Source organism: Schistocerca cancellata, unplaced genomic scaffold (genome assembly GCF_023864275.1).
Source record: "Schistocerca cancellata isolate TAMUIC-IGC-003103 unplaced genomic scaffold, iqSchCanc2.1 HiC_scaffold_1090, whole genome shotgun sequence".
In the NCBI taxonomy this organism is placed as follows: domain Eukaryota; kingdom Metazoa; phylum Arthropoda; class Insecta; order Orthoptera; family Acrididae; genus Schistocerca; species Schistocerca cancellata.
Genome location: NW_026047089.1, coordinates 375,685 through 402,090, shown reverse-complemented (window position 1 = coordinate 402,090; position 26,406 = coordinate 375,685). Strand labels below are relative to the sequence as shown.

General features: G+C 37.7%; 1 protein-coding gene across 2 annotated transcripts in view; it reads left to right on the top strand.

Moving 5' to 3' along the window:
• LOC126154489 (casein kinase I) overlaps nucleotides 1-26,115 on the top strand; it is a 112,405-nt gene extending 86,290 nt beyond the window's left edge. The window contains exons 5-8 of one of the 2 annotated variants that reach the window (XM_049916142.1): nucleotides 9,526-9,604; nucleotides 9,773-9,847; nucleotides 15,141-15,369; nucleotides 24,534-26,115. In XM_049916142.1, the coding sequence (XP_049772099.1) occupies nucleotides 9,526-9,604; nucleotides 9,773-9,847; nucleotides 15,141-15,369; nucleotides 24,534-24,544 (394 nt within the window). In that variant the 3' untranslated portion in view covers nucleotides 24,545-26,115. Of the gene's footprint in view, nucleotides 1-9,525; nucleotides 9,605-9,772; nucleotides 9,848-15,140; nucleotides 16,248-24,533 lie in introns of those variants that run through there. The other variant, XM_049916141.1, reaches the window with a different exon arrangement.
• The last annotated feature ends 291 nt before the right edge of the window (nucleotides 26,116-26,406 follow it).

Sequence of the window (26,406 nt, the reverse complement as noted above, 5' to 3'; positions counted from 1 at the left end):
GGTTAAAAGGTTGGGAATGTCCTATCTGACAATTTTAAGCAGGAGAAGAGTGTTCCTTAAGGGAGTTTTTCGAGTGTTACAACATTCGCCATAGCTGTAAACAGTATGAGGTCCACAGTGCGATGTCCAGTACTGTGTTCCTTGTTGGTGAATGACTTCTCCATCTTCTGTGCATCCTCCAGCTTCACAATGGCTTCTTGGAAATTGCAGCCGATGATCAGGTGGTTGGAGGAATGGTCTTGCACCACGTTTTGGAGAAAATGGTTTGTCAACGCAATTGGCTCCTACACAAGTAGCTCTCATTTTTTTTAATCTACTCCATTTGAAACTGGGGAATACAGTTTTCACTTTTAAGGAAAAGGAGAAATATCTTGGTCTCACTTTTGATGAGAAGCTACCGTGGCTGCCACATCTTAAATAACTGAAACTGAGATGTCTTAAGGCTTTAAACAGCCTTAAATGCATCAGCAATGTCGTCTTCTCGTGGCACACCAAGCATATAGGGCTTAGTCTGGTCCTACATTGCCAGCATTGAGATACATTCCGCCGCCTCTATAAGAGCTGTTCAGACACCAGCCACGGGCAACAAGGAACTGCGCAAGGGAGAGCCCAGAGTGGTTAGCTACAAAATATGGGTAGTATTAAGGTTCAAAGCCACAGATGAACTAGGGAATCCCCTGGCTTTTAATGAGGCCCAGATTACTTTTAGAACTGATTGCATACAGGTAGCATTGCACCACAGACTATATTTTTACAATTAAATTAAATTTGATTTTACATCACCACACAAATTTTATTCCTGTTTACACCAGTGGGTCCGAGCAGGCAGATTTTGTCGGTTGCTCATTTGTGTTCTCCAACATTGTCCTCAGGGCAGGACACGCAGAGCAGTTCTCGGTTTCTTATGTGCAGTTGTCTGCTGTCCTGTGGGCAGTGGAGCAGAGGAAATGGCGTTGTAACAAGAAATTCATCTGCTGAGATTCTCAGTGTCCTTGCTATTTGTCAGATGTACCCAACAGATCGGATATTGCAGGAAGTGCAGGACACTCTCCTTCTCTTGCAAAGGCAAGGCAAGGAAATCATTATCTGCTGGGTTCCAGGGTACATAAAGACTCGGGGAAGCGAACTTGCTGATGTGACTGCCAAGGAGGCTTGCTCCATTCCAGCTGCTACACGCTGTTCAGTCCCCCTGCAGACTGTCACCTCATTTGTGATCGGGAAGGCCATGTGTTGGCGGGAGGCTCAGTGGCTGGAAATAAAGGAATAATAAACTATGTTGCGTAAAACCTTCAGTGAGATTATGGTTTACCGTTTAGGAGCTATCAGTAAGATTTATTTTAATTGAATGTGTTTTATGATGAACTGAAGGTTTATTTGGGTCTCCTGCAGGACCTGTCCTGTGTTTTAACAGATAATAAGACGAGTGTTCTACATGTTTGGGATTTTGTGTCGTGTCCAGAATTCTTCCCAGAATATTATATATCAGATCTTAGTGTGTCATAGTGTCACAGTCACTCATTATTTATAAGTAGTAATCAAGCCACAGTCATTTGTCCTCTTTTTTAACTGTTTACGTACTGCTATTTTATCCACGATTTCATCTAGTAATTCTGCTGTGTCTTGTTGGGATTGTATTACGAGCTTTTCTGAAGCTCACCTTATCGGGGTGGCCTTTAGATTCTTGTAGGGGGGAATGCAACTTGGTTTTCTGTTTTATTGTAATTTTTTTATTTTTCACGATGCTTGTTGGTACATCATTAATGCAAGAGTACTGATGACATTGCTATTTAGCACCATCAGCCATGAATAGAGATCAGAAAAATTCGTGTTTTGCGATTAATGCTAAATAGATGCGAATTATTCCTCAAAATGCGAAAACGCGAAATTATCTAATAGACACTATTTCATAGCGAATTGTATTCATATGGACTATTTAATCAGAGGTAGTTTGAAATAGCTTTATTTTCTGCATATAAATATCGAAAATGTAACCAATTTTCAGTTACTGGTATTGTACATCTGGTGAAGCCCAGCCTGCAAAATAAAAAAGTGTACGAACACAATGATGTATCAGTGTGCACAGCGATCTGGCACCATGCAGATTGTAGACAGTTCAATGGTCTAATTAAGATACACATCACATAATGCAGCATAATAGTACTCAGCTGTGGGACCTATCATTTTTTACAGCAAAGAAACACGCTAGTTTGTGTGTCAGTCGAAGCTCAAAAGATGGTATAATGTGGCAAATTAGGTGGAGGATGTATTGAGCTTTGGTCACGTCGAACTAGAGGTCGGGTCTGAACTAAGTCGTTAACAATATTCTGCTAACTTCAACAAGCAGTTGTGCAGTAGCCATCTCTGAATGCCATGTGTTACGTGTTGCTTCTGGTTTTCTTTATATATTTTGTAAAAAAATGAAGCGACTAATGTTGGTCTACCATGGATTTTGGTTACCACCCGTACAACAACAGAACAGATCAGAGATCCCTGTAACAATGTGTCAGTTGTGGTGCTGCTGCTGCTGCTGCTGCTGCTGTCATGCTAAAGGGAGGCGGAGCTTGTTTCCCGGCCCCTCTCTCCTCTCCTCTCTCCTCTGTCGGAATTCTAGTTTGTATACACTCACAGCTATCTGCCACTATAGCCCATAGTGGCTGCACTCTGCGCTATAGTGACTGGAAAATGAAATGTGTAATGTCTTTCGACTGCACCGAAACCCTTCTCCTAATCTAAAAATCGAATTACTGTACATTCTGATCTACTTCTATGCTAAATGTGTTGTCAGTTCAGTTTGTAGCGTTCTCAAACATGGGTCGCACAGCTATGAATGCCCATGGAAGGTTGAAATTAATGGTTTACAAAAATATGTAATCATCAGTTGGTTGGGGGGAAAACAAGTATGTCCAGAAATACTTTCATTCGGCGATGCGTTCAGTTCGCTGGCAGGAAAATGCTGGTGCTTTTCAACATAGCAATCATTCTTGAAAGCTCACGTACAGCAAAACCAAGAAAACAAAGGCCATTGCGGGACAAAAAGTGTTGAAGTTTTTGCAGAAGAAAACAATTGAGTCGAAAAGTTCCCAATCAGTACTTTAACAGTAAATTTCAAAGAAGTAGGGCTTCGTTCATCTTCAGTCACGTAGCGTTATAACCTTTTTTATTAGTACATCTAATCATTTACAAACACAAAAAACAGATGCGAATTTTGCCTGAAACAAATGTGAATTTTGCCAACAATACTTCTGTTTTTTGCTGAATGGTCTGCTTCAATCATAGAGTATTTCGTTCTTATATGATGTATTAATGGGCCAGTCATGCATCAAGTACATCAGCAGTTACCCATGCGATTTTGTTAAGAGGAACAGTGGCTAGGTTTGTAAGAAACCAGCTACTAATTTTTCTGATCGGGCTGCTTATCTGTAATGTAGCAAAACATAATTATTTAATTGGATAGATAAAACATATACTCACCAAGTGGTGGCAGAGCACACCCATAAGATGGTTGTAATTGCAAGTTTTTGGAGCCCATGTCTCCTTCAGGAAGAGGGGTGGAGGAAAAGGACTGGAGAGGTCTAGGAAAAGGGGTAGATTTTGAGAAAGTCACCCAGAACCATGACTCAGGGGAGACTTAGCATACAGAACGAGAAGGAAAGACTGATTGTTGGGGACTGTATTGGATGAGATTTGAAAACCTGAGAGCTTAAAGGTGGAAGACCGTAAGTCTCATCCCATACAGCAAGTCTCCTGTGGCCTGCAGTTCTGGGTGACTTTCCCACAATCCACCCCTTTTTGGAAAACCTCTCCAGCCCTTTCCTTCACCCCTCTACCTTCTACCAGAAGAAGGAGCCACTGGCTCCAAAAGCTTGCCAATTACAACACTCTTTTATGTGTGTGTTCTGCTGCCACTTGGTGAGTAGATTTTTTATCTATCCAATGAAAGAATTTTGTCAAAAATGGATTGTTTTTGTTCTTATAATATCTAAACTTAACACTTGGGGGGGGGGGGGGAGAAAGAGGGATATATATATATATATATATATATATATATATATATATATATATATATATATATATATATATATATATATATATATATATATATATATATATATATATATATACCTAAAAAACAAAGATGATGTGACTTACCAAATGAAAGTGCTGGCAGGTCGACAGACACACAAACGAACACAAACATACACACAAAATTCTAGCTTTCGCAACCAACGGCTGCCTCATCAGGAAAGAGGGAAGGAGAGGGAAAGACAAAAGGATATGGGTTTTAAGGGAAAGGGTAAGGAGTCATTCCAATCCTGGGCGCGGAAAGACTCACCTTATGGGGAGAAAAGGACAGGCACACTCGCGCGCACACACACACACATCCCACCGCACACACACAGACACAAGCAGACACTTGCAAATGTCCCTCCTTCCCCCCAAGGCAAGTCCCCCCCCGGGGGGAAGGAGGGACATTTGCAAGTGTCTGCTTGTGTCTGTGTGTGTGCGGTGGGATGTGTGTGTGTGTGCGAGTATATATTTCCTTCATGGAATGTTTCCTTCTATTATAACCATATATATATATATATATATATATATATAGAGAGAGAGAGAGAGAGAGAGAGAGAGAGAGAGAAGCATGGTGATAAATATCTGAAAATGAAAATGTTTGTGGTGTATACCTAAGTCTTCTCAGACACCAGTCTGAAAACCTTGGCCTGCTAAATAACACAAAAATATTTTCATTTACACTGAATTTGAAAAGTCACCCGCTATTCTTTCATTATTTTCAGGAGGGAAGTTTGCCAGCCAAGTAATGATGTTGTTAAATCTGTATAAACTTGTGAACTCTCTCTTCAGCATTTCTGTCGGCTATGTATATCTTTTTTTGCTGGCCAAGCAGTGTAAATTCTGTCTTTACTAAAAAAAACCTCTAAAATTTAACCTCAACATAATTTGGTCAGCTCGAAGTTTGCTACAGAGCTCACTTCAAAAAAGGTAGAATCTTCTCCACCTGTGAGGAACTACTGTAGTTTTATTCATACGAAATCTAGGAATGTTGTTCATGTTGAGCAACTTTCCCCACCCTTCTACTAAAGCTGAGAACATTCTCTGGTGAAGTATATTCTGACTCCCTTCATTCATGCGAACTTGAGAATGTTCTCAGAAATTCAAAACATAAAGTACATCCATTTTATTCATACAACCCAATGTCTCTTCTGAAGTTTCTCAAACACAAAGCTCACTGCAACTGCAGCTGCAACGAAGGTCAGTGAATTTATTCGATTGCGTTGCATAAACTATTCCATCTTGTAATGCTACGGTTACTCAGTATTTGGCCTAAAACACTTTGAATTGTTTTGGATGACTTTGACATTCAGTAGTATTCCAGAAATCATTACACTTTTGTATTGTTTTGAGATGGGCTATGTTAGTACTATCTGTTCTCCATTTTCATCAAGGTTCTGAAGAACGTATTTAATATCACTTGTAGTGCACAAATTTACATCAGTAGCCTCAGTAGTCAGTATCATCTTCAGCAGTCATGTCATCTTCTTACTCCATTGAACTACAAATTTTTAAATGCTTTCATAAAATTGTTTCCACTATCATTTGACATTGTTTGATTATGAATTATATGAATTTTATCTGTCATTGTGTCTAGGTAGTTCTGTAGATACATGCCCCAGAAAATCTCCAACATGCTAGTGTGTTGTCCTATCTGTGGACTTTACTATTAATCCAATCAGCCACAACTAAAAAAATATAAATAAATAGCCTTCATAGCTTGGCCGTACGTTCAGTATTGATTCATATATATTCTATTCATGCAATATTAATTTTATTTCTGCAACTAATTCTTGGTGAAAGTATTTCTTATATTCTGGTAGGTGTCCTTCAGCTGATTACATTTGTACCATAATACGAAATGTTTATGTTGTTCAGTGTTTCAATTTAAGTGGGATTCAGCAACATCAGTGGTGTAATGGAATGTATGAAACACTTAACAGATATTATGAAATGTCTTAGACAAACAATCGTTCTTTGTGATTCTGCAAATTTAAAGCTTTCTTTCTTCTTGTCTCATTTGCTTCGCAAGAGCATGATATTCTTCACTAGGTTGTTTGCCTGTATTTAAGTGACTTGTATTAACTCCTCCCTTAATTTTAACAACTGTAGATGAAAACTGAAGTGGGATCAGTAACAACAGTGGGTTGTTTATGAGTGGACTACAGTCATCTAAGCTGCTTGATGTCAGCATCAAAAAAGATCTTAGTGTGTTTGACTATTACTAACCTCAGAGTCCATACTTTGTGCACAGTTTGGCAGAGGAAGGGAGAGGAGAAAGCATTAACAAATGCAGAGTATGTTAAATGGGCAGTGTCAGTAGTGTAACTTCCAAGGCCTTTTGCATACAAAGCATTTTTGTGTTGCATTTGTTGCACTGTAAAGTAAGTATAACCATGCACAAACTGAAGCGCTGCAGTGTTGTACTAGACATGGGCTTACTGTAGGTGCATGCCCTTCCTTACCATTGACCTTTGCACTGTCTGACCTCACCAGTTACAGGGGAACTGAACAGTTTGATGTAGATTGTGAACCACAGTGCAGCTAGACATTTTTCATCAGAGACAAACAAACCATGTCAAAAAAAATCTTTAAACCAGTTCAGGAATCAACCCCAGACCTCCCAATTTGTAATGTGGCTTTTATTCAGAGGCTCCAAACACATCTGCATACAATATTAATAAATTATTGGACATAAACTGTAGTGAACCACAAGAAGAAAAACGGATTACATAAATGCTAATTGAGAAGGAAACAAGGAAATTGTGGTGGTAGTCTTAGTCATTCATTAATTAGTTATCAATAATAAATGACAAATACTCCATGTATTGGCTGATAATTTATTCAAGAATAATTTTTTAAAAGTATCAATTTATTTGAATAATTATTTACATACAAACTTATTCAAATAGTTCCAATTTCTGCCAGCCACTACTAGAAGTTATAATAACAGTGCTTCCTGAAAATGTCTCACCTTGTGCATTCTATTTCCTCCGTTTTCTCGACTAGTCAACTGTCATTTTTATAAAAGTTTCTGGAAATAAATGGATCTGATGCGGAGATCGATAATTGGATGTAAATTGAATGGCACAAAAATTCTGGAATCAGCACTTCTGTATGTGCGGTCTTGGACAGGCACCAGTATGATCCATAGTTATTACAAACCTTCTAATTTTAGCAAGAATAACTCCCTTCCTTTTGCTACTACACAGGTATCAGGAAAGGATATCATGCTTTGTGACCCTTTGTGCTCCAAAAGGCTTATAGATTAGTTAGTTCCTCTGTGTTTTGTCATTGAATCTGCAATAAACTAAGAAAAATAAAGTAAGGGAAATTCCATTCTGATTTATACCTATTGTTGCAGATGAACCTGGAAATATACCAGTATCAGGAACATAGAGTTAATGCTCAACAGGTGTTCATCCACCTTCTCTGTCAGTACAACACCAAATTATCACACTTGTCATTTGTCTTCAATGCTCTCCAGGCATAACATCCAGAAGCTAGGACCTAGTGTTGAGACATCTATGTTTCTCATTTAATTCTGCAAGAAGTTGTATTTGTAATTACTTACTTAAAAATTATATTCCGTAAACTCTTTAACGCATAACTAAATAAAAACAGCAAACGTTTCATTTGGAACATCCTTTCCTTAAATTATCTGAAATTCCTTCTTGTCTGTAATCCACACCATCCCTAGAATCACTGGCTACATCATCCAAAATATCAAGCTCACTTCTCTTAAAATCGCTAGGTAACTCGAGCAGTTCCATTCTTAATGCATCACCACCTTTATGAATGAGCCCAACCTTCAGAAACACTCATCTGCAAAGACACAAATGAAATACATGCATTTCCAGCTGCTTAAACTGCAGTCTCTGTGGAGAAGCCAGGCAAGTGGTACCTACAAGTAGATGTAAAGAAATGAAGGGGAACATAGAGAAAGTGCACCAATAAAATTATAGTTGACACAGTCAAGCTAACAGTGCTTCCAATTTTATGGTCTAGGTCCCAATGTGCAAAATTGTTTGCTTCATTTATTTCACTTTTATACATTCTATAAACTGAAATTCTTGCCCATTTAAAACACCAGTTCGATATTGAGAACCAGTAGTTCAGTACTTGCAAATGAAATTACATTGGCTGAGTTGTTTAAGTGTTCCCAGTGCAGTTCTTTCCTAATCAAACTTATCTTAATGTTATATTAAAAACAAAGATTCCATGACTTACCAAACGGGAAAGCGCTGGTAGATAGGCACAATAAAAAACACACAAACACACACACAAAATTTCAAGCTTTCGCAACCCCCCGGTTGCTTCATCAGGAAAGAGGAAGGCTTCCTGACGAAGCAACCGGGGATTGTGAAAGCTCGAAATTTTGTGTGTGTGTTTGTGTGTTTTTTATTGTGCCTATCTACCAGCACTTTCCCCGTTTGGTAAGTCATGGAATCTTTGTTTTTAATATATTTTTCCCATGTGGAATGTTTCTTTCTATTTTATTTATCTTAATGTTAGTTATTTCTGCCTTAGACCTTTGGAATGTTGCTGAAGTTTTTGCCATATTGTGGCATGTAATTTCTGCAGTTCTTGTTTTATGGAGGAGGAGTTGACATTTTGAAAATACTGCTTCAAATTCTAAAGCTGCTTTTCATGCAGTTGAAGTAGGATGGTGGAACCAATAGTCTTTCCTAGGTCTTTTTTCTTGTGCAGTTAAAGAGGCCTAAAGTGAAAGTCAGCACTGTAACTGTATATGTATAACCCATATATGTATAACCTATCCTCTTAAAATTTGTATCTCTTTATCTTAGTTAATTCTGTTAATGTTCTGTCCTTATGTTTTATGTGTAGATATCGCGCGCGCCCGTGTGTGTGTGTGTGTGTGTGTGTGTGTGTGTGTGTGTGTGTGTCTGTGTGTGTTATCCCCCCTGCCTTAGTATAGTATAATGGGATCTTGTATTTGATTACAAATGGCATCAGCACAATGTCCTAAATATGTTGTCAGCCATGGTCAGAACTGTGTTCTGTGTAGTTGTGAGTGTATTGTGGTGGAGCAAAGTGACTTAACGGCATGGCCAAATTGTTGGTACTCATTGGGTGCTTCTGTAAAAAGGAAGCCAAAATGTCTGGTGTTTCAAAAGGCACCATGTCTAAGATTTATGCCGTATAGAGGGATAACGGAAAAACATTATCCACTAAGTCACAATGTGGATGAAAGTGTGTGTTGAGTGATCATGACGGTTCCTCTCCTTTGCTAGTTTTGGTCCTAAATCGCATACAATTATTTTTCTTCTCATAGCTAAAAAAATTGTTATAAATAGTTATTTTTCATAAATTACTTCTACTTTACCATATAAAGCAATTGCAATATGTGTAATGAAATTAAAGTGTAATAAATTGTATAAATTTGGACTTAATAGATTGTTAGTAATTGTAACATGCATTTGTTTCCTTTGTTTTCAGTCGTAGGGATGATATGGAATCTCTGGGGTACGTGCTCATGTACTTCAACCGTGGCAGTTTACCCTGGCAAGGTCTTAAGGTTAATATCAAAATCATTTCTTCAGTAGACTTGAGAATTCAATATTCTTAGGTTGCCACTGACTTATTTTGAAATATATACTCTCACACTCTTGTTACATTTCTACTCGCCTTTGAGGATTGTGTAAGTAATGCTGTATGTCGTATAATGAGCCTCTTTAATTTTCAGGCTGCAACAAAAAAACAGAAATATGAGAAGATAAGTGAAAAGAAGATGTCAACACCTGTTGAGGTTCTGTGTAAAGTAAGTACTAAATGTAAATTAATAGATTTTGAAACACACCTGTAATTCAGTAGTATCATTACTCATATTTGTAACTGAGATTCATATTCATAAGGTCTCACAAATGTAATTCATTGATGTGGATATTTCCTATTATGTAAAATGTAAATTGAAAATTTGACAAGTTATTTTATCGCAGACTTGGACTCCAACCCGGGTTCTTGTGTGTCGTGGGCAATGTGTTACCAATTAAACTAAAAGTAAACCTTAACGCTTTTACTCAAGCGTTCAACTTTCTGGTAGTTCTCTTCATACCTTGCAAACTAGCTCCATGGTATTTAGAATAACTGATAACATCTTGAACCTTTTTGATGATGCAGTGAATGGGACATACCCATGTATTCCAAAAATATTCTTTGTTGGGTGGTCTGCAGCTTTTATGTATTTGGTAATGGACTTCTTGTTGTACATAGTGTGCTGCACCTCAGAACTACTTATTTGCCATACCATTTTTAGGACTTATAGCTCATAATCAGTTGTGTGTGATACAGAGAATGAGCAGAGAAGTGTGTAACGTTGGTGTTGGTAACACAAGAAAATTTGTATACACTTGGGTACAAACTGAACAGTCTACATAAATTCTTAGCTTTTAATATATTTACTTCTGCATACTATTTGTACAAATAAGACATTCAGTGTACATAATTAATGGATGCCACAGATGTAGTGAGGTATGACCTCACAGGTAATAAATGACCTGTATTATGAGACACTTCACCCTATCAGTTCCATGTTTCCTTGTGCTGTGTCAGCTACTGTGGAAGTCAGCACCAACACAAACAAGAAAGGAGAGAGGCAGCAATGGCCGGTGGCAGGATCCAAAATGATCTGTATATTAAACTTCCTAATTAATAGGACACTTTATTACTAAAAAGAAGAGAAACATAACTTAATGTTATGTAGTGGCTTGAGTTGCTTTTTGCACCTCCTACGTGCAATTTCTTTACCCACTATTATTACGTGCAGAACGCAGTGTAAATATTATCTTCCTATTACTCAGTACTGAGGCTCTCGAGGTCTGTGGTCAAACTGGAGCTGATCAGTCATGAGCGCCTGGTTAAATCAGCGTTGACTGGGAGCACTGAACTCTCTTCCTGGAAGTGTGGCGATGCTCACTCTGCCCATTGGCAATCAGGTCAGCGCCTTCTTGATGCCGTTTCGCGGCGCTGCACTGCTTGTTGTGCAGTCGATGCATTATGTCTGCACACCATGCTGTGACAGTATTGTCAGATATGGTCAGGAAGTGTGCAATTTAATGTTTTGCAGTTATACCATGTTCACATGATGATTTTGTGTACTACAGACGTAGTACAAACCCCCCCATGAACCATGGACCTTGCCGTTGGTGGGGAGGCTTGCGTGCCTCAGCGATACAGATGGCCGTACCGTAGGTGCAACCACAACGGAGGGGTATCTGTTGAGAGGCCAGACAAACATGTGGTTCCTGAAGAGGGGCAGCAGCCTTTTCAGTAGTTGCAGGGGCAACAGTCGGGATGATTGACTGATCTGGCCTTGTAACAATAACCAAAACGGCCTTGCTGTGCTGGTACTGCGAACGGCTGAAAGCAAGGGGAAACTACAGCCGTAATTTTTCCCGAGGACATGCAGCTCTACTGTATGATTAAATGATGATGGCGTCCTCTTGGGTAAAATATTCCGTAGGTAAAATAGTCCCCCATTCGGATCTCCGGGCGGGGACTACTCAGGAGGACGTCGTTATCAGGAGAAAGAAAACTGGCGTTCTACGGATCGGAGCGTGGAATGTCAGATCCCTTAATCGGGCAGGTAGGTTAGAAAATTTAAAAAGGGAAATGGATAGGTTAAAGTTAGATATAGTGGGAATTAGTGAAGTTCGGTGGCAGGAGGGACAAGACTTTTGGTCAGGTGATTACAGGGTTATAAATACAAAATCAAATAGGGGTAATGCAGGAGTAGGTTTAATAATGAATAAAAAAATAGGAGTGCGGGTTAGCTACTACAAACAGCATAGTGAACGCATTATTGTGGCCAAGATAGACACAAAGCCCATGCCTACTACAGTAGTACAAGTTTATATGCCAACTACCTCTGCAGATGATGAAGAAATAGATGAAATGTATGACGAGATAAAAGAAATTATTCAGGTAGTGAAGGGAGACGAAAATTTAATAGTCATGGGTGACTGGAATTCGTCAGTAGGAAAAGGGAGAGAAGGAAATATAGTAGACGAATATGGATTGGGGGGAAGGAATGAAAGAGGAAGCCGCCTTGTAGAATTTTGCACAGAGCATAACTTAATCATAGCCAACACTTGGTTCAAGAATCATAAAAGAAGGTTGTATACCTGGAAGAATCCTGGAGATACTAAAAGGTATCAGATAGATTATATAATGGTAAGACAGAGATTTAGGAACCAGGTTTTAAATTGTAAGACATTTCCTGGGGCAGATGTGGATTCTGACCACAATCTATTGGTTATGAACTGCAGATTGAAACTAAAGAAACTGCAAAAAGGTGGGAATTTAAGGAGATGGGACCTGGATAAACTGAAAGAAGCAGAGGTTGTAGAGTGTTTCAGGGAGAGCATAAGGGAACAATTGGCAGGAATGGGGGAAAGAAATACAGTAGAAGAAGAATGGGTAGCTCTGAGGGATGAAGTAGTGAAGGCAGCAGAGGATCAAGTAGGTAAAAAGACGAGGGCTAATAGAAATCCTTGGGTAACAGAAGAAATATTGAATTTAATTGATAAAAGGAGAAAATATAAAAATGCAGTAAATGAAGCAGGCAAAAAGGAATACAAACGTCTCAAAAATGATATCGACAGGAAGTGCAAGATGGCTAAGCAGGGATGGCTAGAGGACAAATGTAAGGATGTAGAGGCTTGTCTCACTAGGGGTAAGATAGATACTGCCTACAGGAAAATTAAAGAGACCTTTGGAGAGAAGAGAACCACTTGTATGAATATCAAGAGCTCAGATGCCCCAGTTCTAAGCAAAGAAGGGAAGGCAGAAAGGTGGAAGGAGTATATAGAGGGTTTATACAAAGGCGATGTACTTGAGGACAATATTATGGAAATGGAAGAGGATGTAGATGAAGACGAGATGGGAGATAAGATACTGCGTGAAGAGTTTGACAGAGCACTGAAAGACCTGAGTCGAAACAAGGCCCCGGGAGTAGACAACATTCCATTTGAAGTACTGATGGCCTCGGGAGAGCCAGTCATGACAAAACTCTACCATCTGGTGAGCACGATGTATGAGACAGGGGAAATACCCTCAGACTTCAAGAAGAATATAATAATTCCAATCCCAAAGAAAGCAGGTGTTGACAGATGTGAAAATTACCGAACTATCAGTTTAATAAGTCACAGCTGCAAAATACTAACGCGAATTCTTTACAGACGAATGGAAAAACTAGTAGAAGCCGACCTCGGGGAAGATCAGTTTGGATTCCGTAGAAATGTTGGAACACATGAGGCAATACTGACCTTACGACTTATCTTAGAAGAAAGATTAAGAAAAGGCAAACCTACGTTTCTAGCATTTGTAGACTTAGAGAAAGCTTTTGACAATGTTAACTGGAATACTCTCTTTCAAATTCTGAAGGTGGCAGGGGTAAAATACAGGGAGCGAAAGGCTATTTACAGTTTGTACAGAAACCAGATGGCAGTTATAAGAGTCGAGGGGCATGAAAGGGAAGCAGTGGTTGGGAAAGGAGTAAGACAGGATTGTAGCCTCTCCCCGATGTTATTCAATCTGTATATTGAGCAAGCAGTAAAGGAAACAAAAGAAAAATTCGGAGTAGGTATTAAAATTCATGGAGAAGAAGTAAAAACGTTGAGGTTCGCCGATGACATTGTAATTCTGTCAGAGACAGCAAAGGACTTGGAAGAGCAGTTGAACGGAATGGACAGTGTCTTGAATGGAGGATATAAGATGAACATCAACAAAAGCAAAACGAGGATAATGGAATGTAGTCGAATTAAGTCGGGTGATGCTGAGGGAATTAGATTAGGAAATGAGACACTTAAAGTAGTAAAGGAGTTTTGCTATTTAGGGAGTAAAATAACCGATGATGGTCGAAGTAGAGAGGATATAAAATGTAGACTGGCAATGGCAAGGAAAGCGTTTCTCAAGAAGAGGAATTTGTTAACATCGAGTATAGATTTAAGTGTCTGGAAGTCGTTTCTGAAAGTATTTGTATGGAGTGTAGCCATGTATGGAAGTGAAACATGGACGATAACTAGTTTGGACAAGAAGAGAATAGAAGCTTTCGAAATGTGGTGCTACAGAAGAATGCTGAAGATAAGGTGGGTAGATCACGTAACTAATGAGGAGGTATTGAATAGGATTGGGGAGAAGAGAAGTTTGTGGCACAACTTGACCAAAAGAAGGGATCGGTTGGTAGGACATGTTTTGAGGCATCAAGGGATCACAAATTTAGCATTGAAGGGAAGTGTGGAGGGTAAAAATCGTAGAGGGAGACCAAGAGATGAATACACTAAGCAGATTCAGAAGGATGTAGGTTGCAGTAGATACTGGGAGATGAAGAAGCTTGCACAGGATAGAGTAGCATGGAGAGCTGCATCAAACCAGTCTCAGGACTGAAGACAACAACAACAACAACAACAACACAGACGTAAGACAGATAATGGACCCTATGTGGGCCATGTTGACGTTATTACAGAAAGGATATTATTAGAATTTAAATAATCATGGGATTCTGTTTTTTGCCTTTTACTTTTTTTTTTTTACTTTTTCTTTTTTCCCCCTTTAGATCCACATCATTTTTATCATATAGATTTTGTATTGAGACACAAATCACTGGTTGTAGATGTGCACACAGTACAGCTCATAGCTTATGAGATGTATGTTATCAATCTACATACACAGTTGATAATGCGATGCCTGTGAATAACAGGTGTCTCGGTCTGTACTCTGTTGCATAGAAAAATGTGCAGCCTCTATGTAGAAAATTTGATGAATGAGTCTATTGTGAATGATTACTGAAAAATATATTTTAATGCCACATCTGAGTCACATATTGTGTAACTTGTATTCTATCTGTGCCTGTAGAAAACTTGTATCTAAAAAGCAATGTTGTTGGTATAGGAATGAAATTACAGTTTTATTAAATGTGAAAGAATGATTGTATTTTGTTTGAACTTGACCCCTCTCAAGTTGCAAATTATTAAATCCCCACAATGCACAGTATTTGTTTTAATGTTGTCTTAATTTATGCAAATATAACTCACAGCGTACTTGTTTCCATGCAGGGTTTCCCAGCTGAATTTGCCATGTACCTCAACTACTGCCGTGGACTGAGATTTGAGGAAAGCCCGGATTACATGTATCTGCGGCAACTTTTCCGTATCTTGTTTCGCACATTGAACCACCAGTATGACTACACGTTTGACTGGACAATGCTTAAGCAGAAGTCTGTACCACCATCAGGTGCCGGTCCATTGGCTGCAGGTGGAACCACAGCAGGCGTAGCCACGCCAGGTGAGAGGTCGGCCAAGGAGCGTGGTGACCGGACGTGAAGTGTGTGTCTCCCTCTGTCCTTGATGATGTTGAATCTGCGCTTGATCAACACACAGCTGTGTCCTTTGTAATATTTAGAAATGTCAAAACACTGTTTGTAATTGTTTATTAAAAATTTGAAGACGTGGGCACTTTTAAAATTTTTATTTCGGTATTTCTTCAATGATTCTACTTATCGAGAAACATGAAAGTGAATTCCTCTACTCAAAAGATAGGAAGTAAAAGACAGTGTAATTGCGGAAAACTGAAGCAATATTTCTTTTTTGCTTCAGTGTAGTTTGAGAAGCATTTTTCGTGTAAGCTACATAAAATAATCTTAGAGGCACTGTTTCCTTTTTTCTTTTTTATTCGATTCACACAGTGTGTTTGATGTTTGTGAGAGAAATAGCCTAAGTTTGTTTTAAATGCAGCAGGCAATCACTTGTTCTCAACTCTGTTTTGTATTCTGTCGTACACGTAAATAAAATTGAAGAAAGTTGTCTAGCCACATGGTTTATGGTTGAATGTAGTTTCTAATAAATTGCCTGTCTTCTGTTGACTGTTCAGTGTTTTTAATATATTATTATATGTAAATAAGTACACATACATGTTCGTGAAGATATATTTTTTCTGTTCCTGTACATAATGTTAATATTATGGTAGATACTTATGTATATTAACTTGACGCAAGCGAGAATCGTGTGGAACAAATAATTTTTCATATGTGGAAAAACACACACTCTGTGGTTTCTTTAACATTTCAAACACTTGAAAAGATAGCATTTTTGTATTTCATGATCATTAATTTGCCAAGGCTGCATTTTAATGCTGCAAATTGGAATAAAAATAAATGAAGAATATAGTGGCAAATTTTTGAAACATATGATCATTTCCTGAGTGCATCCTATCCTTTCAAGGAAACTTGTGTGGATTGACTGTCAATTTTTGGGAAAAAAAGCAGTCATGCAGATGCATAGATTTTCTGTTAAGTGAACACAGAAAATTTTATTGCATCGGCAGTGATACATATCTTTGAGAAGACAGCTACAACACATGCCAAAGCTTAGAGAATTGTCTACTGGACATTTATTGAAGTGCCTTCTCTTTGAAAAAAATTACATATTACCTACTCATCAAATCTCTTACTTTGAGATGTTCATTTCTTATTTTGAATACCAAATAACCTTTGTTTTTAACAACACAGGCAAAACTGTGTACTGAATAAATGGTACTGTTGGTTCACAAAGCATTGATCAATTTCTTCCTGATGGAAACCACAGCTGTGCTAAATCCGAAGAAAGACATCTTCCGAATAGTTGTATTTTAAAATTGTGTTTTATTAAGCACTACTAATTTAGGTGTAGCTCATTTTCAAATGCTTCAAAAACACATGTGGCTACATCGTCCTCATCAATTAAAAATTGTGCCATGTATCATTAAGTACTGTTCGGTCTTTAAGGTTCCTGATCTAAACTATATGATGGATGGAACTGAAATTGCAGCAGCTATTAATTTACAAATTACACAAAATAAGATATATGTTTCAAAGTTTTGCTGTCCTTCAGAATAGTCACCAGCATTGTGTATGACCTGTTGCAAGTGACACGGAAGTTGTAAGATACCCTTAGCAGTGAAAGTTACGATGATAGTGGTGTGATCTACTGTGTGATGAATCTTTATAACAGTTCTGAAATGAATGGCTTGAAATGTTTCCTTCAGGTTAGGTACGAAGTTTGCAGCTGAAGGGGATTGTGGTGGGCGGTACAACACTTTCCAGCACCACCAAGTGAACAAATGTCACAAATTGTGCTTATGCTCCTGAGCATTGTCTTGCAAAATGGTGAGTGGGTCCTGCAGAAAGTGACACTGCTAAATTGTTCAGCTTTTGCAACATGGCCTGTGACCAGCTGCCAAAAAGAAGTGGTGACACTTTCTGCAGGACCTGCCCATCATTTTGCAGGACAGTGCTCAGGCCCATATGGCACAAGTTGTGACTGATTCGTTCTGTCTGTAAGGCTGAAAATTGCTGTATTGCTCATCGCATTCCTCCGCATTGAAGCCCTTGTGACTTCAACTTTATTCATAACTGCAGGAAACATTTCTTGGCATTCACTTCAGAACTGTTAGATATTCGTTGGGCGGTAGTCCACTAAACTCAGTCAACACAACTGGCTCTGTTAAAGGTATCTGAAGACTTCTAAATCACTGATAATGTGTTATTCACAATGCTGGTGGTCACTTTGAAGGACAGTAAAATTTTAAATGTGAATCTATTTTGTTTATGCTGTAAATAAATAGTTGTCACTATTAAAGCTCTACCCCTCGTAAAATACGTGGAATGATAGTGGTCACAAGAACTAAAGCCTTATCGCACAATTACACCACCAGTAACACTGAGAAAACAAACCTTGGAGTTGGGGTGTGTGTGTGTGTGTGTGTGTGTGTGTGTGTGTGTGTGTGTGTGTGTGTGTGTCAATAACTACTGTCAACTACTACTACCCTATGTGTGTTATATTTTAGAACATGCATTTTGATGGCTGTGCTATGCATAATAATGCATGGTATGTGATTTTTAATTTACAGCGATGATGATGATGATGATGATAATGATGATATTTAAAAATGAGCTAAGCTCGTAAATAGTAGTGCTTAGGAAAGTGCAATTTTAAAATACAACCTGGTGCAATGATGGCTTTGTTCACGAGTGTTGGTGTTTAGTAACAGGTTATTGTTTGCATGTTAATTTAGGAAGATATAGATTATGGTAAACTGCTAAAAAAAGAAATTGATAAATGCAGTATTAAATTATTTCTTAACCTCTTAGTACAGTGGATTATGACAGTGTTACTGATGGTTCATTATTTTTTACTGGTATGAATACAGTGCACAGCAGAATATAGTGAGAATCTGTGTGTAGACCATATTAGTAACACCAAAGAAACACATGGTATGATATGTTTGAAAGAATACTAGGATGCAGTTTCTTCTATTTTAATTACTTGTGGAAATTTTGTAATTATTGGTGCAATATGGTTTGCTGTTATAGTCCCCAAATACAACTGTGATTATTTTGTTATGCTTTTGCCTTATAATTCCTTCTGAGTGATACTTATTTTCTATACCTGCGCCAGTGAAACATTACACTTGACAGCTTGCATTACGTAGTTAGGCTGGCTTTACTGCAGTGGCAATGTTGCAACAGAAGACTCTATACACGTAGCAGACAATATGTATTTCTGTTCCATCTGTAAGCTATTAAGCTGTATCAGTGTATATAAGAACCAGTTTTTGACACAATGACAGCAAATAAACAGCTACATAACAAAGCACATGCTTTTGATAGCATAGCAAAAGGAATACCTGAAAATCACTGGATGATGACCAGTATCTTGAAAGTAGTGTGGTATGTAGTGGACAAAATAATAGAGATTATAATTATATATAAGATTATAATATAGGTTTCATAATTAAAAGGATGCAATAAACAACAAATGCGTGCAGTTTTTCACTTGCCATTTTGTGGTTACAGTATCACTATTCCATACAACTCCCTATCGCCACTGTTGTTGAATCATTGCCAAAAGAGTCGCATCCTCACCAAGACAAACCATTAGCTATTCATGGTCACTGATGACACCTTTGGTTGTTTGTGCTGCTCGAATAAGTTTTTTGATGTGCCTGATCTTTTTTCTCCATGCGACTGCATTCAGTCGCAAGAGCTCCCACACAACAGCGTCTCCACCTCTGTTGTTGTAAAGGACTTGTTATTGTTCCTTGTGTATGCGATTGTGTCACTCCATACTACCTCGATGGGGTTAAAATGGGAGTGATACAGTTTCAGCCTTAATACAGTGTGTTGCTGCTTCTTGGCGATTTCGTCTACTACATATGTGGACATCATAGGCTTATTTTCTTTAAGAAGGCGGTATAACAGAAGCTCCTTTGTGTTCACATCTGCAGCAATATTTTGCACCTGCAACCACTGCACCATAACATCTTTGCGATTGTTTATGATTGGGGCTGAAAGATGGAGCACAAATCGTGGGGTCCACATCTTCATGGTAATCACCTGTCTTTTTGGACCAAAAAACTAAGTGCATCAGGAACAAAACCACTGAAAGAACCTGCATGGACCACAAATAATCTAGTTTATCTTCCCATCAGATTATGAATGCTATGGCTTGGAGTCTCATCTATTGAGCATATATATACTGACGGCTTCACCAGCATTTCTTCTAGTCATATTGTCGAATGAATGTCTTTGATCTCAATTTTGTGCAAGAATATGCGCCATATCTAAAAGGACTTCACTTCTGTCTAGTGCTTTCTAACAGAAACCCACACTTGGCAGCACAGTTTTTAGATGTTTTCCCATCCATGAAAAGTTCACTTTCTCTTAATGGTACTAGCAACTGGGCTACAGTGGGATACTCCTTCCTGCTGTAGCAAGCATAAATATGCCTGTGAATTACATCAGTCTGGAATGGATATAAATCGGTTACATGGTCAGGCTGCTTTAATTCTTTCCATGAGTAACTAAAAATAAATTATGTGATCCAGAAGTCAGAATCATTAACTCATGCATACGTTTTGCAATAACATTCACTTACTACTGTTCTTGCACTAATTCCATGAGTTTTTGGTGTGTGTTATACTACTTTATCAGTAGGAACTGATGGCTGCCCATGGATACTTACTTATTCTTTCTCTTTCTCGTAAAGCTCCAGAGAGCTTCTTAGCAACTCCTGGCTGTCTAGTGGCACATCTCAATGCAAAGGATTGTCACTAGGTGAATGAACTCTTTTTGTGTGTCATTCCATGTATCAGAATTTTATAAATCACAGTACAGCACAAGCACAGCACAGCACAGTACAGTGCAGGTACACGGTAGAAACCAGCCATAAAGCATGTTATGTTCACACAAAACCAAACCAGGAATGTGGGAGCTGCCATGTCACCACTGAAAGTGATTACTGCACTGGGATTGGTTCATGCCACATGCCTAACGTCTCATTCTTTTCATTCTTCACTTGTTAAACTGTTGCACAGCCAACTTGAAAAGCGGACGTCATGTGCAAAGTTTCAGAGGCCTGGATATATTGAAAAATTGAAGGAAAAATGAAATAAGGTACTTCTTATAGTGAGAATTCCCTCATTGTAACCATGGCAAATTATATAAAACTAAAACGTAGTGATGAAGTAACCAGAAAGTCTCTCTCTCTCTCTCTCTCTCTCTCTCTCTCTCTCTCTCTCTCTCTCTCTGCTTGTACTTTAGAATGGGTTAATACAAAGATCTTTTTGTGTTTTCTTTGACATTGTACATTTATGGAATAATACGTACAATAAGGAAAGCAACCACTCATATAGTTGACTGATGTGTGGCACATAGAAGCACATAATAGGAAATAATATTTATACTAGCATTTGAGCTCTTTCTCTAGCGAAACTACATACATTTCCCACAAATGAAACGACGACAAAGACACCCAAAGACACGTTGGCTGGACGAGTTGAAAACTGACATTGCATGGGGGATTTGGGGGAAGAGGGGGATGTTAAATTAGGCTGCTGTTAACAGATATAGGAGCATTTATTGTAGTTCAGTTCTTATTTTAAGGACATAGTTGAGGCTGTTTTTGGGAAATGAAATAAAGGTTTTGGTTGCTATCTGGGCCTCCATTTAAATGTCAGTGTTATGTACTGTGAAATGATTTGAACCTGGGCATGCAGGGGCAAGGAACAGAGCCATAACAAATGAGCTAATAAGTTAGTCCTTCTTTCTGTAAAAGTGCAATTTGCATCTACTTATTTTCAGTCTAGTTGGCTGTACTGCAGTCTAATGCACTACTGTGTGCTTAGTGTAATTAAAAAATAAGCAGCTTATAGAATTTATTATAACTCTATACTTGGAATAAATGTGCTGCTGTGGATGGAAAACGATTAAGAAACCAGCCTCAGTCAACATAACACTGCTGTCTGCTTGGCGAGAAAAGTTATTTGTTAAAATGAGAAATTCATATCCTGTATTCATATTCCTCGTGATAGTTCTTCCTGATCAGCAAAATTTCTTGTGCGTTTTTTAAAATGCATGTTGTTTCATATTTTGGGCTGTGGTGGTTTTTCTCATTGACTTCATTGTTTCATTTATTACATTTCTAAGAAGTGTAACGACAAAACAAGAGAAACTGTGTAAATTCTGCTATACCAATTAAAATGCTGTAATTTTACTAGACTCACTGTTTTAACACCTCAGTTTTTGTATGCATTGGTTTTTACAGAGCAAAATATGATGGTAACAGTAAGAAGTTATGGTCCATCTTTACCATTAGCAATGAACTTCATCTGCTGTTACTATGTTATCAAACAGGTGAAATGAATCGATGAATGAAAAACAATAATACATTTCTGTTGTGCTTTTCCTAGGATCACGTAAAATGAAACTTGGTGCCTCAGAATTTCGAAATCAAAGACTACATGGTGCATAATTAGGGACAAGATGTGCATCTTTATGCATAACAAACTCTCCTTTTTAATTATTTCCTGCAGTGAGTTTTCTTCCTCAACAAATGGTCGTAGGTAAAATACTTAGATAAGTTACTTACAGCACTCTGATTATCTAGTACGTCAGGAAAGGCCCTGCCACCAGATGTTCTGGCACGAGAAGCACTGAACACAAATTTGATTATAGATCATTTGAGGCTCAATCTCCACACTGTAGTTCGTATATTCCACCAGTTTCTGACATAAGAGAAAACTGTACATCTATTATGAAGCTGAATGTCCTGAAGCATTCACACACTAGCACGTCCTTATATTTTATTTTTGTTGTGTAAAGAAAGTGATGTATTGGGCAAATTTTTCGATAGAAAAATGGGAAATCGAATTGTATGTAGCCTAGAGGAATGCCAGAAAATATTTCATCAAAATTGTAAGATGGTTGGTCACTGGTTATTACATGTGTTGAGGAATGTCTTGTAACAGAGAATGTCATCGGTACTTTTTTATAAAATAACTTTCAGTGTCATGAATGATTGAACACTACACTACTGAAGATACACTACCATACAGTCGTACTTCAAAAATGATTTGTTCAACATATTTATATTGTTAAAATGTTGTTAGGCCTCATGAGTATCCCCCCCCCCCTCCACCTTCCCCCATTTTTCCCTAAAAAGGTTTTGAAGGCAACTTTTTGCTGCGGCATTTCATCAGTAATTTTTAGTAACATTGACCAGTATTAGAAAATATATCCGCAAGTGTATTTGCATTAAGTACTGAAGGATCTAAAATAAAACAGCAGTAGAACAAACTTACAGCTTTTATCTTAAATGATAAGTTACTTTCTTTTTTCTGCCTGCTATTTTAGTTAGGCTCAAACTATATTCTATTGTTCTTTCAAGTCTAGACTCTTCAGTACTTTATTTACACTAAAAATAATGAGAGAGGCTTACAGAAATGGGCAGGTATTTATTCTTTGTGAATAAATGTCTGTCAGAATCATTGTAACTATTTGATGTATCAGTTACAAATAATGTGGCTTCAGTGAAATTATTGTAGATGACTAAGCATCAAAGCACTGAATGATCCAGTTTTATAAATATATAACTGCTTTTGAGTTACACCAATTTTATCTAGTTCCCTGCTTTACTATCTTCACGCACTGAAAAGCACAACACGTCGTGGCAGCAATACTTCGCTGAGGAGAAAATGAAGAAATAGTTTCTGCAGCAACTTAGGTTGAAGAATTAGTAAGGAGCATATCATCAGAAGAGAATCATTATAGCATTAATTCTCATTTGAGTTTTTAAAAATAATGTTCAGTATAAAGTAACTTCCTTTCAACTCAAGTTGATGGCATGGAGCAATAAAGCAGTTACACAAGGAAAAGGAAAGGAATTGACCATGGCTTACCTCTTACAATCGTCGCAACAGCTGCCTTAAAGTGATTTGAAAAAATTAATTGGAATAATCAGATAAGAATATGAAGTGTGCTGCTCCCAAATGTCTAATATCTTGACTGACATCACCTCACTTAGCTTCAGGGACTGAAAGACAGGTACTTGAATAATTTTTCCCAGGGGTACTCAAAGTTATTATTTTAACTATGTACTTTGCCTCAGTGTCAGTATTAGAAGTAGATGCAAGAAAGGTACAAACTATTGTGCTGGTACTCATATAACACTCACAAATGGCCTTTTAAAACAAGTAGTTAAAATGTTTTACAGAAGGTAAATATGATTTGGCTGAATGCACCTAAAGTCTGTTCTGCTTATCACTTGTTAAAAATACATTATGCATGAGTCACATACTTTACACTTGAATGATGATTACAAATTTGTCCACTCTTGAATATAGCAGTGTACACCATTAACAGTCTAAATAACAGGAAATGAGTATGAGCTATTAGTGAAGAATAAATTATTTCTTTAGATTAGGCACAGTTGGGGTGTAACTATGCTTTCTTGTGGTGTGTCTGAGTCATTTAACTCTTCTCCATTACTCAGTTTTGTTGTGGGAGACACTTTGTAATACTGAATAGTGTGTGCTGTGGAGGTATCTTACCTATGTGCCCAGTAGTAGTCAAAAGTTACAATTTTTCACATTGCATTATAGGGAATGACTTAATCCTCCATATTTGATTCTCTAATGAAATATGAGACTCTGTGCTCACATACACCGAAAGAAGAGTAACAGAAACTAGCAGTGAACAATACTCAAGTTACATTTGGTGATCGGAACCTTTGATGGTTTAGCAAATTTGGTGTATAATTTCAGTTAATTTTTGGGACATTATCTGTGAGTATTAAGTTGTACCCATTGCCTCTGTGCAGTTGTCTTTTTGGAGAGCAAATTGTGTAAAGCTCAATAAAGAGCAGCTCTGTTGTTATGTTGGACTACAAAACAGCAGAAAGTTTGTCATATTGAAGTTGCAGAACTTTTCAAACACAGAGATGTTTTTAATTTGAGATTGAGTGACCATTTATTTAACAATTTCAGAAGTGTATTGCCACAGTTGTGCCTTTGCCACCTTTCAGTTCATTTGTGAAATACTTTGCACCTCTATTATTAAGTTGTGAAGCATGATAATATTTGCATTTTTTGCTAGACAATTAAGCTTTTAGCTGAAATTTTGTTAAATTTTCCAGGTGGTCGCTAACAACAACAAAAGGTATTGGCAGAGGAATGATTTTTCAAGAAGCAGGCTTCAAGCTAGTGCCACCTAAATGCATCATTCTTGGTCCATATTGTTGGATGAGGGCATTTGTTTGTGTCACAGAGAAAGTCCTGAGAAGTGATTTTGGAACAGAAGTAAAAGCTTACAGGGAAAAGAAGTAGACAGATGTGAAGTTGACTGGTAGATGTGTGAATGTGTGTACAGTTTCTTTCTGTCCTGGGCCGTTTTTAAAAGTGTATGGAAAGGGAACGGTACGGAGATATATGATAATCGCTAAAGCTTATGTGTAAATTTTAGTTAGGTAGGTCAGAAAATTGAAAGGATTTTACACGATGCTGAATACATCAGTTCCTCATCAAACAGAAAACAAAGAAACAAAAAAAAAAATATACAAGCAGTGAATATGAAACAAAAAGAACACACTTATCTGTGTTAGTTGTGATAACTTCCACTGCCTTATGGCATTAGGGATCAAATTTTATCTGAATGCAAGTATTGAAATGGCTGCTGTGTGATTGTTGCAGTAGTCAGTAGATTAGTATTTATATGTGCTTTATATGTATGGCAATATCTTTTTTTATACCAGAGATTTTTGTTCATCATGTTGTAATTCCACTATTCAACTGACAAAAACTTTCATATTGAAAAAATATCAGAATTGCGTTGGATTGACAGGCTTCTTAAGATTTTGTTCATAGTTAATTTTCCTAAGAAATGCATATTTCCATCTAACAAACTTTTTGAGGGCAAACTGCTCAGAATAGTTTATGCATTCAGTGCATAATATTTGTTATTAACTTTTTCTGAAGTCAATTGAGATAGTATGTTTTCATAGAAATGGATGTCAACCATTCGTCTCCTTGGAGAGAAATATTTGTCAGATCCACACCGAGGAACCAATATCGAAATCTAATATGGTATAAAATACTTAAAAATAGCTTATGTGAAGTATGTTAGTACTATAGCAAGTTGTCAATGTGTAAGACTTTTAGTAGAATGTTTTTTAACACTGGAACATAATTTTTTACTTGTTTTGTCAGTTTTGTACTGATAATTTCCTTATTGGTTCAATCTGTTCTGCTTTGCATAAACTTACATTTACTTAGTAAGAAGTGGCAATTACATTAATAGTTTGTAGTTGTATGTCATATTTTAAATTCTGTTAAGGCTCAGTAATATGATTTTGTTTATATTTCGTAGCGTTTTACATCATCGAACGTTATTCATTCGAAAGTAGTCCTTAAGTGTAGAACTGGATAACAGGAGTTCTGGTTGTGCACACTGTGTGTGTGTGTGTGTGTGTGTGTGTGTGTGTGTGTGTGTGTTTTATAGAGAGAGAGAGAGAAAGAGAGAGAGAGAGAGAGAGAGAGAGAGAGAGAGAGAGGAGGGAAGGGAAGGATAGGAGGGGGGCCAGGGATGGAGGTGTAATGGTACATGTATGTGCCATTGTGTCAGTTGTGCAGGTAAAAAAAAAAAAAGATTGTGACACGACTTGAATTATCCTCTAGGAAAAGACAGATCCAAGGCCACTTATCAATAGATGAAGCTGTGAGGTGATTAATGAACATGGAAAAAGGATTACATTTTTGGAAGAAAGAATTGTCATTTCGAAGTTCCCGTAACTAACACATCTAAACGTGGCAGCGTGTTCAAAGGAATGGTAGGTACAGAGAAACATGTAGGCAGGTAACAAATGTTTGTGGTCAAAAGAACTGACTTACTAGAAACCACACACATAGTATATCTGTTCTGTTATCACTATTTTGTGCTAACTGTGCAAATGGATGTATCACATAGTTAGCATTAAGCTGTGATAAAAATTGATATAATTTACGTATATCAAT